Source organism: Plectropomus leopardus, chromosome 10 (assembly GCF_008729295.1).
Source record: "Plectropomus leopardus isolate mb chromosome 10, YSFRI_Pleo_2.0, whole genome shotgun sequence".
NCBI classification, from domain to species: Eukaryota; Metazoa; Chordata; class Actinopteri; order Perciformes; family Serranidae; genus Plectropomus; species Plectropomus leopardus.
The window spans coordinates 10,928,973-10,941,828 of NC_056472.1; the positions used below are offsets into that span (position 1 = coordinate 10,928,973).

The window sequence follows — 12,856 nt, forward strand, 5'->3', positions numbered from 1 at the left end:
GAGTGATTGGTTAGGGATCTAACAGGTTAAGCAATAGGTTAATAGTAATAGACTGAAGTTATTGAATTAACATTTCTCTTCTTTTTTCAGTGTAGGCAACAAAGGCATTTTGTTTAAGGTTAGGGACATATCTTGTGTGATCAAGTGATTAATGATTAGTGATTAAGTGACTGCCTTTTTTGGCAGAAAACAACTGATACATGGTGCCAGTGAAAATTCCACTAAAACATGCAGTGTTGTCATTTTTGCGACTTGGCAGGTAATGTTAATCAGGAACATTTCCTCATCATCTTAATGGCAGATGTATTTCGCTTGGCTTTATGTTTCCAGCAAAACGTATTTGCTGTTTTAAAATTAGTTGTATAAGAATAGAATTTTGAGGGGACAGGGCTGAACAAGGTAAGTGTATCATATGTAATTACTTTGTTACTTAAACTTTTCTGTCCTGTGCTACTTTTTTCTTTATTCTGTTAAATTTCTACATTGCTTTTCAAAACACTTAAACAATGTTAAAAATAATTTCATATATTTTCCGTAATGTGCTGTGGTTGTCCTGTGATCCACTCAGCCTTATAGTGACGCGCAATTTGGTGCCAAAAAGGAGAAGGAGCTGTAATTATATAGACATCTCTCAATTTACTAAATGGCATAAACAAAATAAAACAAACAATAATAAATATTTACATGTCACATTTAAATGTCTGCAATAATGCACTTTATTAATGTCTTTTGTACACTAATTCTTTACTTTTATTTACTTATTCTTCTATTCATTATTGACTTGCACTAACTTGCACTGTTTTGTATTCTTTGAGGGGAAATGCAATTTCCTTTTTTATTTATGAATGGACATGCATAATTAAAATTACAAATTAAGGAAAAACTAATCTGAAAATGAAAAGAAGTAGGAAGAAGTATACACTCACATGGCCATACCTCTTTATTTAAAATCATACATGACAATAGCTACACCAGAGACACAATGTCATCAGCTTTAATCAATGAATATTACACAATTGCCTGAGATATGCACCGTGGACTGGCAACTGTTTCATTAATGACTTTCTTTAAAATCTAATACAGCACACAATACCAGCTCTAACTCTTTTGTCTAATGAGTGTGAAAATAATTTTTTCATTTCAAGTCCAAGACCTCCATTAAGACCTCAATTATGACTATTAGAGTCAATCTCTCAATACAGTTCACTTCAGGCTTCAAATAATTAGTCCTGTCCATTATATGTGATGACTATAAATAGATGAGCATGAGGAGAAATGTAAAATAGCAGCTGAAAGGCATTTGATCCTCTCAGACACTGTCACTTTTAATATCTGGACAAGTAACAGACACAAACTGTCAAGTTGTCCAACTGCTGAAAAATCTCTCTCATGATTGATTGTGTGCTTCGCATCATTGAATAGTATTATATAAGAGAGCTATGGGCTTCTGTTCCCACAACAGCTATCAATTTGCTGCTGTCACTGACATGTTAGTGTTGCTATAGAACATTGTTTTCAAAAAAATAAAGTTACCGCTGTCAACATGTCTTGATGCACACGTCAACATAAATCAAATAATGCGTTTGACAGGAAAAGTGGCCCCATGCAGGATTTGCATTCCGAGTATATACTGTAGAAGGGAAAATCATCCATGTGAATGCAATTGGTCGGACTGTTAAGTAGATAAATTAATTTCATTAATTTTTATTTTATTTTACTATTTTGCAATGCAAGATGCAGTTCACATGTTCAAATTCTCAACACTGCCTGACAATAATTCAAGTAGATGATCTCAAACATCTGTGGGCAGCTTCATTGATTATTGTCCACTTTTGATTTGTTTAAGAACATGTTTTTCTGTTTCTCAACTTAATTTCAAATGAGGGAGACATAATGATTTTCAAGTCTTATATAAAGGTTTGAATGAATGAATGAATGGAAACACTGTCCCTTGCATCCCTGACTGATGAAATTCCTCTGTGTTTCTCATAGGGTCAAGGAAACATTAGTTATTTAAGTGAAGAACTAAAGCAGACAAAATGAGGGGAAAAAAGCAAAACCTCTGAATGAACTGCAATAACTTTGGTGATCCATTAAGGTCAAAATTTGAATGTCCAATACACTGATTTATTAACCAAAAACCTGCAAAAGTAATGGCATTCTCATCATTCTGTGATACTGAAATGTGTTTCGTGCTAATTAGCTAATGATAGCATGTTTACAGTTAAAATGGTAAAAATATCTGCTAAACATCAGCCTGTTAGCATTTACCTCAAACCTGTGCCTAAGCGTGACCTCACTTAGTCACAAATAGAACAGCTGTAGATGGTCTTGTTAATATATTAGCAATGAACCCACAAACTTTCTAATATTGATTAAAATTTCATAAATACCATCATCAGCCAGATAATAACCAACACACCATTTAACCACTACGCTACATGTCTGGGATAACTTTCTCCGTAAAGTGAGAATTTTGCAGAAAAGTGGCCGCTGTGGCCCATAATTTCCCCAAATTTTCCTGAGTCAGTTGCTTTAAATACTCTATTACAAAGTGATATAACCATGTCGATGTGAAACAGAACCACAAGCAGAAAACATCTCCTGGTGCACTTTTCTGTGTTTACTTCTTGTTTTACTTTTGAGACAAAACAAAACAAACAAACAAAACTAAACAATGACATGCTTATCTGTGGCATGCTGATACATGTTGTGATTGAAGCACTGATTTTGGATATTGATCAAGTATTAAAGATTAGTTAGTATTAGTATTGTTTCTCATAAAAGTTACTTTTTCTCACCTTAAAAGGAAACAAGACAGAACTTAAATAAAAGGAACAGGTTAAATCATACTGGTTTTATCTTCATGCTGTGTTGCTTTGGCTATGGTTCTTGTTGCTTGGTAAAAATGAGTCTTACTGGTCCCAAAAGAGCGGAGCCAGTCAAAACTGCAACATGCCAAAATTACCCCAGATAATATGTAAATAACTCTGTAATTGTAATAATTAAGAAGAACCCTGTTTCTGTACTATAAAATAAAAGCGCTAACAGATTATTTTACTTGAGCCAGATGGGGAGAGAAATGCACACACACGCACGCACGCACGCACGCACGCACGCACGCACGCACGCACGCACACACACACACTCGTGAAAGAGTTGCACTGTTGTTTTACTAATCCTGCTACACTTGTGCACCCCTATTTGTTTCATGGACCCTGGGTGTGCTCAACCTCTTGTGTGCCCAGTGAGCAGCCCATCTGTTTCTGTAGTGGGTTTGATTGCAAACATTTCTCACAGAGTGTGAAGTCACTGCCATTGCACGGCAATTCACCAACAATCTGTTCAATCTACCCCACTGCTGGTGGTTTATTGTGGAGTGCCAGTGCAACATCACTTCACTTTGACAACTATATTACTGGCGGCAGCACCACATACACCAACAGGCGCTGCAAACAATCTGCATTCAAGCCTGCATTATTCAACTTGTTTTAACATGATGCCTTTTGATGAAACATCATTTTCAAATAATTTCTGTATATTTGATGAACTGATGCTTCACTTAGCAGCCATATTCTGTGCAACTCTGCCAGAAGTGAAAAGCATCTGCAAATGTGGAGTGACTGAATGAGCTTCAGCTTTCTACGCAATGGCAAGGCCACGCATGAACTGGCGTGACAAAGATGTCAATAGAAAGACAATAGAAGATTGATGTTCTCCTCAGGGAAATGTCAACATGAACCTTTCTCCTTTCTCTACTCGCAGTCTATTGTCTGTTTGACTCCAATTTTCAAAACTGATAAAAAAAACACAATTCATGTTCTATAAAACACTGCTGATGCAGAATCATGTTGCATTTGCAATGCAGAGTTTTGATTATCTATGGTAAGACTGAGTCATGACAACCCTGTCTCCTAGAAATGATGTTTGTACATTATTTATATGCTTTCATAATTACGTTGTGGTGATAGCGGCTGCCTGGATTAAATTCAGAAAAAATGTTTCACTGAGTTAATGAAACACTACATTTATGTACCACACTGATTTGCAGGGAAGTGGTCGGGGGGCATATAAAGTGCAGGACTTTGACACTAGAATTACAGGTTATTGTCCACACTTTTGTCTGTGGTTGCATGTAGGCAAAAGCACTGAAGCACTTTGGTTAAGATTAGGAGAATATCATGATTTTAGCTTAATTTTGATAAGAAAGGTTAAAAAAGAAAATGTAGTTACCATAATTATATTGTATTGTATCATTGCCTTTGTTGGCAGGAAACAGATCAAATACTGTACGTGATCAGTTGACTGATGAAATGTAGTGTATCAGCATTTTGTGACTTGCCAGATACAATAATTATACACTTTTTCCACCACAATTACAGTGTGTAAACAAGTTTTTTAAACTCAGGAAAACACACTAAAAATAGGTGACAGTCTCCTTTCCCATTGCCAGTAGGTGGGAGCTGTGTACACAGCTCTGCCATGGCTAACTATGCCTTTCTGTGTGGGGGAGTACTAACTGGAAAACAGGTTACTAACAGGCCATTGAAAATGTTATAGTAGTTACTACAGTTGTATATTTCTTACTCAATAAATCTCTGTTTCAAACTTGGTGCTGACTGGAATGATGTTCAAGAAAATGGACAGTATTCTTAGGCGGCCTGTTACTGCACTGTGCTGGCAAAGCACCTAAAATTAGTACGTCCACTGGTGTCCTGTATTTCCATTACTGCTGATCAAAGGCAATCAAAGCCACAGCCAATAAATACCCATGACTACAACAGAGTCATTTTACCCAGGTGTGAATCCTGATTATAACCTTTCAGATCAAATAAAAAGCCAGATGTTGGCTGCTAACAAATGGCAAACTGAAAGAAACAACTGTTCTGACAGTGACAATAGAGCATTTAAAGGTAGATATGATCAGTGTTAATATTGCTAACACTGCATAACTGATAATATTATTAGATTTTATATTGCTACATATATTTTCTAATTCCACAAATTACAATATCTATACTGTATCTCACAATGCAAGTCAACAGTCCAAGAGGACTCATGTCATAAAGTCTCTCTATTCTGTTGTAGCCTAGCTCTACTGTAACATAATGCCTGATAGTAAAATCCATGTACTGTGAGATCAGTCTATAATAAATCTCACAAAAATCCTCTCCCTACACTCCAGCTTGGTGCTACACCTTCAGTTGTTATATATTTTTATTCCTCACTTCCCTTGGAAGTTTATTAGATCTCAGTAAATCAATTACTCAGTCTTTATTTATAAGGCACATCTAATAAAATCAAAATGCAATATAACCACATCAATATAAGGAAAGAAAATGATTTCAAAAATTGCATACTATCGGACACTTTAAGTGGAGAACCAAAGCACACAAAGCAGAAAATACACAAGAGCTGAGATGAAACTGAGCCATAAAAGAAAATAAATTCAGTTCCTATAGAAAACTCACCATTAGAGCAACAGTATTTCTATAAAAGGCAAGGCTGAAATGATACACATGAGGTACTTAAAAGCTTAGTCTGACAAAGAAAACAGTCTGAGCAATTGTGACTAGCTCAGTAACAAAGCTGGACAGTGTAGCTAAACCATTTATCTGCAGTTAAGCTCGCACAGACACACACATAAAAAATCTGCTCTCTCATCTGCGCCAGAAATCATTCACAGAACTTAATGATTGAATACCCATACAACACTCAGCATGCTCCTTGAGAAAAAGGTTCAACTTTATACTGCCAATGGGGGGGGCATTCAAGCTTGTATAATTTTTTTTCCACCCAAGTCAAGTTGTACTTTATTTTGACAGGAACATAAATGTGCATCATTTAGACATCAACAAATCATTATCCTTTCAATGTTAAGACATCAGTATAATTATTATACCAAGACCCAACAGTATTTACTTAGATGGAGATCTTAATTTTGTGTTTTGCTGATATAAGGTAGGAGGAGGCTTTTAATCGTTCTTACCCTGGTGTCTTTTAATTAGTATATGGACGTATCAGTATAAGTTACAAATTTTTATTTATTTATTTATTTTTTTAAGTTGTCTGCAGCTCTTTTAAAGATGCAAATCTTCTGCCAGGGATGATTATAGTCTATAAAAGCTATGATTGCTACTGTGGCTCAGAAGCCTGCACATCCAGCCCATTCTTACTCCCAGCTCACCAAATACTGCCACTATGTCAGTAATGTTGGCATCAGACACTGGAGCAAAGAGGCACCTTCAGTTTGTGCTTCAGTTTTACAGACAGCAGGCAACAACCCAACTTGTCAAATACCACTGCATTGTTAGTTGACATTGGCATGGCTGCATTGAGCAGGGGCGTTTCTAGACACCCTTGGGGCCACAGGCCAGAGGCACCTTGGAGACCCTGCCCCCCACCTGAGGAAATCAAAGAAAAATCTAAGGGTTTTATCTACTTTGAAAATTCATTTAGACAAAGATTATGCATGTAACAAGCAGACACTGTGCATTTCCTGTGAAAACACAAGTGTATTTTGGAAAAACATAATGCATATAACAAGCCTAAACTCACATGCCATCCCTGAACGTCCAAACAGATACAGGAGGGTAACTAGTGCGTCATATTTAGACGTGAAGGTCCACTGACAATATGGTGATATTTGACGAGTTGGGATGAGAATTTATTGTTGGAATATTCAGCATACACTTCACTTAGTGGCCATGTCCACCAATATGTTTTGTTTTCTGGGTCCCGTGTTTTTTTTTTTGTTGTTTTTTTTTTATGCTTTGCAATGGGAGCACCACAACATTGATGCCACGCTACAAAAGCGACAAGACACAGGGCCTGGATTTTGCTGGGGATTTTTTTTGAAAAAAATAATTTACTGCAATATATAAAGGGCTGCCTATTATAAAACCACACACGCCTCCAGGTTTCTCCTCTACCCCTGCATTCAGCCTTCCTCTCATCTAGGGCAGATTCTCTACCATTGTGCTGACATCTTTACTTCTGCGGATATTCTGTATCATAACAACCAGACGCAACCAAAGCGTCTCAGATTAAAAAACTGCTGCGCCTCCAAAGCGCTCTCAGACGCTCTCAGGTGGGCGCTTTCTGAGGAGCACTTGGCATTTTCAGTTGGAAAAAAAAGGTTTTTGTGGACATGTCCTCTCATTGTGGGGTACACAAGTTTTGATTAGGTGGTTTAGGGGTCTGTCGCAGCATACATTCATCAAAAAGGAAGCAAGCAACATGTATCTCTGACCACTGTATGACAGAGCTGAAAAGCCCAGCCCACTACTAGCCAGACAATAAGGGAAAGTGATAATGTGAGCCTTGTATTCAAGCATACTGTTGGGCAAGACTATGTGGTAGCGGTGCAGCGATGATGTGTATACTCGACAGGTTGCAAATCTATCAGTAGACAGATACACAGCAACAGATACACCTACTGTATGGGCCATATAGAATAATCAGTCCACCTAATCTGCATGACTTTAGACTGTGGGAGGCAATCGAAGCATCTGGAAGGAACCTGCATGGCATACACATGCAAATTCCTTGCAGAAAGGCCGCAGCAGTCCTGTGGACATGCTTGCTTCAAAGTGACTAAAACTTGAGCCACCCATGCTGTCCTTGTGTAAATCAAATGATACAGATATGCTCTCATTCATGTCCAGTTCAGGTGGCTCATAAAGTCTGTTGGACATCAGTAGGAAAACGATTCAAACACACCCAGAGACAAAACATCCAAACTCTACACATAGTCAAGAAGTTACATCTCAAAGGTGTAACATCAAATATGTAAAGTATAAATGATATGTGTGTGCGTGTATGTGTGTGTGTATGTGTGTGTCAATGCAGAGAGAGAGAAAGAGAGAGGCTGAAGCGGGGCTGCTCATTTTATATTTTTCTTCTTTCAAACCGTCAATTTGTCCTGTTTGTAAACACACAGATGTTGTGGGTAATAAATGGCATGATATGAGAGTGGTGGTTAAATTATGACGAGACAAAAATTATACATACAAAACCCAGGAAACACCTGTCATAATGTGTTTTATGCAGACTAGATAATTATATTCCTCGTGTTGTGTAATTTATGTAGCACTGACATCTCTCCAATTTCCAACCTTATTTTCATGTATTAGTAAAGAGGCTGTTGTGTTAATAGCACTCGCAGTATTTGCCAATGTTGTAGCGGCCTTTAGTTTTAGATAGGAGGACTTTTATTTCTTTTATCCATTTTCACAGGAAATCCAAGGGACATTTACTACAAATGACCAGCCCTCCATCTGACAGAGAAATTAAAGAAAAGTTTTAAAGTTGATATAAAAGTGTTGAAATACTGAGCTATAATGGCCATTAAGACCCCCTGAACATGAACACACTCTATTCCCCCCCAAAAAAACCACCACTGAGCTAAGGCTGATTTCACGTGTTGGATTCTAAGAGCATTATAGAAGGAGACGGGGTATGTTTACTACAACCCCTCCGGCATCGGATCAAATATTCATGAAGACAAATAGTATCCAGCCTGGTCTGCAACCACAGCATGTAATTCAGATTTTGCCATCTGGACTGAAATAGGGGATTACAAGCTGTGAGAGACCTAATTTAGACCTGACATAACACTACAGGGACAGTAGAAAGTTACAGTAACACAACCAGAGGGAGAAAAAAAAGGAGGTTTGACTGGATTGCGGTATGTATGTCAAAGCGCAGGGGCTTTTCAGCACACGGAGAATGTGCTGCCATGACAACAACCCTGAAGTTCAAGGCATGTAGTTGAGTTACTCTTGGAATGACCGTAAATTATGTTTCCAAATGTGTTTCATAGGTTGGTGTAGAGCATTGACACTGGCTGATGGAGATGTAGAGCAAGGTGAACAGCAACCAATGTGCACATCACTCCACTGCTGAGGACGTTGCTTCAAACAAGATCCAAACGTGCCCACAGATAGGACCTATTTGATGCTAAGACACCTGCCCTTTTGGCCTCTTATTTGACAAAGGGCCCTTTTTGCAAGATGTTTCTTTATCTCTTTTTCTAATTTTATATTTTAGTAGGAATGTCACAATCATTTTCTCAGCGACTGAACAAGGTCAGCAAGAATTATCAAGGTCATGTCGTACAATATAGTCCATTGTTCTTTTGTGTTTTCTTTTAACAGCGTATAAGTGCATAAATGTTTTTACAGCACAAAGCGTCCATTTTTTTTTTTTACAGCACCTCTCTCTCTCTCTATCTGAAAGGTGTATTAGCATTATTATGCTATTATATCATTATATCAGTGGCAAAAAAGTAGTCATAAAATAAATAATTTCCTCCAGAAGTAGATATCAAGACAGGCCTGTATTCTAGTTTTTAAAAATTTGGTCCATGGCATCTATTAAAAGTTTATTGTAATACTAAAATAACTGCATTTCAGTTATCATTCTGTGAGACCATACAATCCCCTGCCCCTTCGACTTCTACTGTCACAGCCACGACAGTAGATGCATGCAAATGCAGCGCCAGGCAGAGCAGCATCTACGTCTCCCTGACCTACCTTCATTGGTGACAACCAGTGAGGTAACAACAGTGTTTGCCCTCAGCCTCGGCATTGTTTGTCACTGTTGTGAAATCAAACCTCTACTGCTAAGTGTAGGGTTGTTGGTATAAATAAATATGTAAAGTGAAAAATGTATTTTTGAATGTACCTCTAATGTGCATTTGTTAGCACCTGCCCCCCACAATGTCTGTGCACGGTGCTGGTGTAACTGGGTCTCACAGTCTGAGTAGAAAATCAGCGTTTACCTGTTAGCGAACGCTTGCGACTTCGGGAGCTGCCACATCCAGCGCATTCAGAGAACTTGGACCAAGCAGTCAGAGTGCAGTCATCCTTGCAAGCCACTCGGCACTCTCTGATCTGAGGGGGCAAGGGGCCAGCCCAGCGCAGGCACTCTGTCATATTGGCCGGCTCACCGCTTTCCCTGACACAACTGACTCCTGAAACACAGAGGAGAAGGCACAAATGTCACTCCAATTATACAGACAATGCCCACGAAATGGATCATATCGTAGACAATCAGTCAGTTGACAATCAGTCAGTGGTATTGTTTTAAATCTCTCTACAGATATATTTATTTGTGCTAGAAGAAGCCCAATTTAAGCATTAGGTTGTATGCACAGTTTGATTGAGCTGCAACAGGGAGGGACAGGTCTATTCATTTCTTTTATGTTTGGTTAAATGGTCTAGAGAAGAAAAGGTAGCTACATCATTGTCATTGCGCAAGTCATAGCTTAAAAAAAAAATATCTGTGCAGCTTTCATGTTTGGGATCTAATGAAATGCCAATTCAACCTTCAAGCACAACACTATCAGACTTCTTTAGACAGCTATGATTTATTGAATAAAAACAAGGTTTCATAATAACGGATTAACATGAAAGCTAAATACTTTTGACAGAATGATGTATACACTATCTAATCAGGGTATCGGTATCTGATCAAAGAGGAATAAAGGCATCAAAAGCAAGTACTGTAGCTGCAATATGTGCCCGTGTGTGCAAAGAATAATTACTTAGAACACACAGCACACCCAGATGGGTTATTTCTGTTACTAAACACCTGATGTAGCACTCAATTAACTGGAAGCAGACTTTCAGTCTAATGTGGCTGCTTTTTGATAATTTCAGAGAACACCCCTGAACACCTTTTTGGTAATTCTTTTATACATCAAAATGAAAACTCAAAGAAGTGAGGCCACTCTTTGTCAGAACAGAAAGAACTAGTTGTGGTTTGGGAAAAAAACAAAAACACTTTAATGTAAATTGGAAAACAGGAGGCAGGATCAATATGAGAGGTACATCAGAACTACATAATAAAGCAAAGGCTTGCCTTGAAAATGTGAAAAAAAAGTTCTTGTTCTTTTTCAAAAAACCCTCCAAAAAATGATCTAAAACCCTTTACTGTGTCTCACAAAAACAAGTGAACATGTAATCCCTCCAAGAACGACCTAATCTGTAGCAAGATGCTTCATCTCTTTATGTTTTGTTGATTTCAAACTGCTTAAATCGCCTTTCAGAGATGGAAGTGTGTCTGCAACTCGCATGTTGAGCCTCATGGTGCATTCATTAGACCGAGCAGCACAGTTTATTAACAAACACTAAGACACAGTGCAAATGCATTATTCATTTTTTTTTTTTTTGTCAAAATAAGACCAGAGTCTGAGTCATGAAATGGGAGGTTATGCTCAACAGAGAGTAAGATATATATTACCAAATTACAAAACAAAAAGTGTAAGCATTGATCCATATCCTGCATCAACAAACACACCCAGCTACGCAATTAAGTTTAAGTTAAAAAATGCATCAATAAACATACGGTTAGGTGTTCACACAAATGTCTTAACCCTTTGAAACCTGAGCAATTTGGCTTGATTCCTTTAAAAAAAAAAAAAGAAAGAAGGAAGAGAACAGAAAGAAGGAAATGAGCAGCCTAACAAGAAATGGCCCAAAAAATAGCAAGAAAATAATTTAAAAAATTACAAATTTAAACCATTTAAAAATTATTTATAGAATACAAATTTTCTTCACATTTGACCGATTTTGTTTTTGCAGTTTTCATTTCAAGTTGCTGATTAGCTCCCCATGTTTTTGAAAAGGTTTAAATGCTTTCAAAGGTGTCTGAACACAGCATAAGAAAACTGATGTCTATCAAAGGTTTAAGTTTCTGTACACGACATTCTAACAGTTCATACAGCAGCAAGCAATTATGTGCCCTGTAAAAATATAGTGGAGTAATGGCATCCTGAGCAGACAATAAGGTCACGCTCCCTCTGTGTGTGTTGTTATCAGAGCTTCTCTTTTCTTTGTTGTGGTAGACGGTCCGGGCTGTGGGTGCATGTGAGTTCTTGTGTGTGTCCAGCTGACTATCTAATTGCCACCGCTTTGGACGGCACTCATACAGCAGTTACCACTGATGGCGGCAGTGGTGTGAAAGCATTAACAGCCACCCTCTGGTTCCCTCCCACATTAACATCATTAGTTCTGTCAGCACTATTGATGTTGTCAGCCACCTCCATGTTGAAAACCATGTGCAGACACTCCCAGCTCAGACTCCATATCACAGAAACACTCTGAATGTCACTTACAGATCCGTTAATAAAACTATCTTAAAGCAAAAACATTCTACCAAAATCACAGGCACATTCAACAGTATGCAGACCCTCAAAATCTAACCATCCATTTTACAAAGGGAACCTGTGGCATAAAAAGTAAAGGTACAGTCAAGACCTGATTCAGGAGGAAATATTGGCTGAAATGGAATATAGTGTTTCTTTAGTGTATAATCACCTGAAGAAAAACAAAAAGGAATTGTTGTGTTTTCATTACTTTAGAATAAGATGCTTCTATCTCCATAGGAAGCAGGTGCTTATGAAGATCGCCATGTTGCCTTGTTTCTACTGTAGTCCAGAATGGACAAATCAAACACTGGAGATAAACACCTACTTTGTTTATGTGAAACTGTTTTATTTGGTGTTTTTTACAGGTTTAAATCACTGAGTCCATTTGTTTTGGAGGGGAAGTCAATAATTCGCCTTCCAGTAAAAACCTCCTGACCAAAAAAAAACTTTCAGTGAATTCTAACCTGCAGAGGGCTCAGCTGGTTTTAATCTGCGATATGTGTGCCACAAAAATCTCTTAAAATCATAACCGCTGCTGCTTTAATGTTCCTAAACTGTGGTTTTCTCACATGATATGCCACATGTGTGTGCAGGATATGAACAGTGACAGTAATAATTTTAATCAAGTGGCACACATAATTCAAACACTCCCAAGACAAAGACATTTGAATGACAATAATCAGCAGACTTAGAATGTCTGAA

At 37.8% G+C, this 12,856-nt stretch overlaps 1 protein-coding gene across 1 annotated transcript in view; it reads right to left on the reverse strand.

The window, feature by feature from the left end:
- Positions 1-12,856, reverse strand: part of thsd7ba (thrombospondin, type I, domain containing 7Ba) — a 176,742-nt gene that overhangs the window by 50,717 nt on the left and 113,169 nt on the right. The window contains exon 13 of the mRNA XM_042494871.1: positions 9,785-9,976. Coding sequence (XP_042350805.1) covers positions 9,785-9,976 — 192 coding nt within the window. The remainder of the gene's footprint in view (positions 1-9,784; positions 9,977-12,856) is intronic.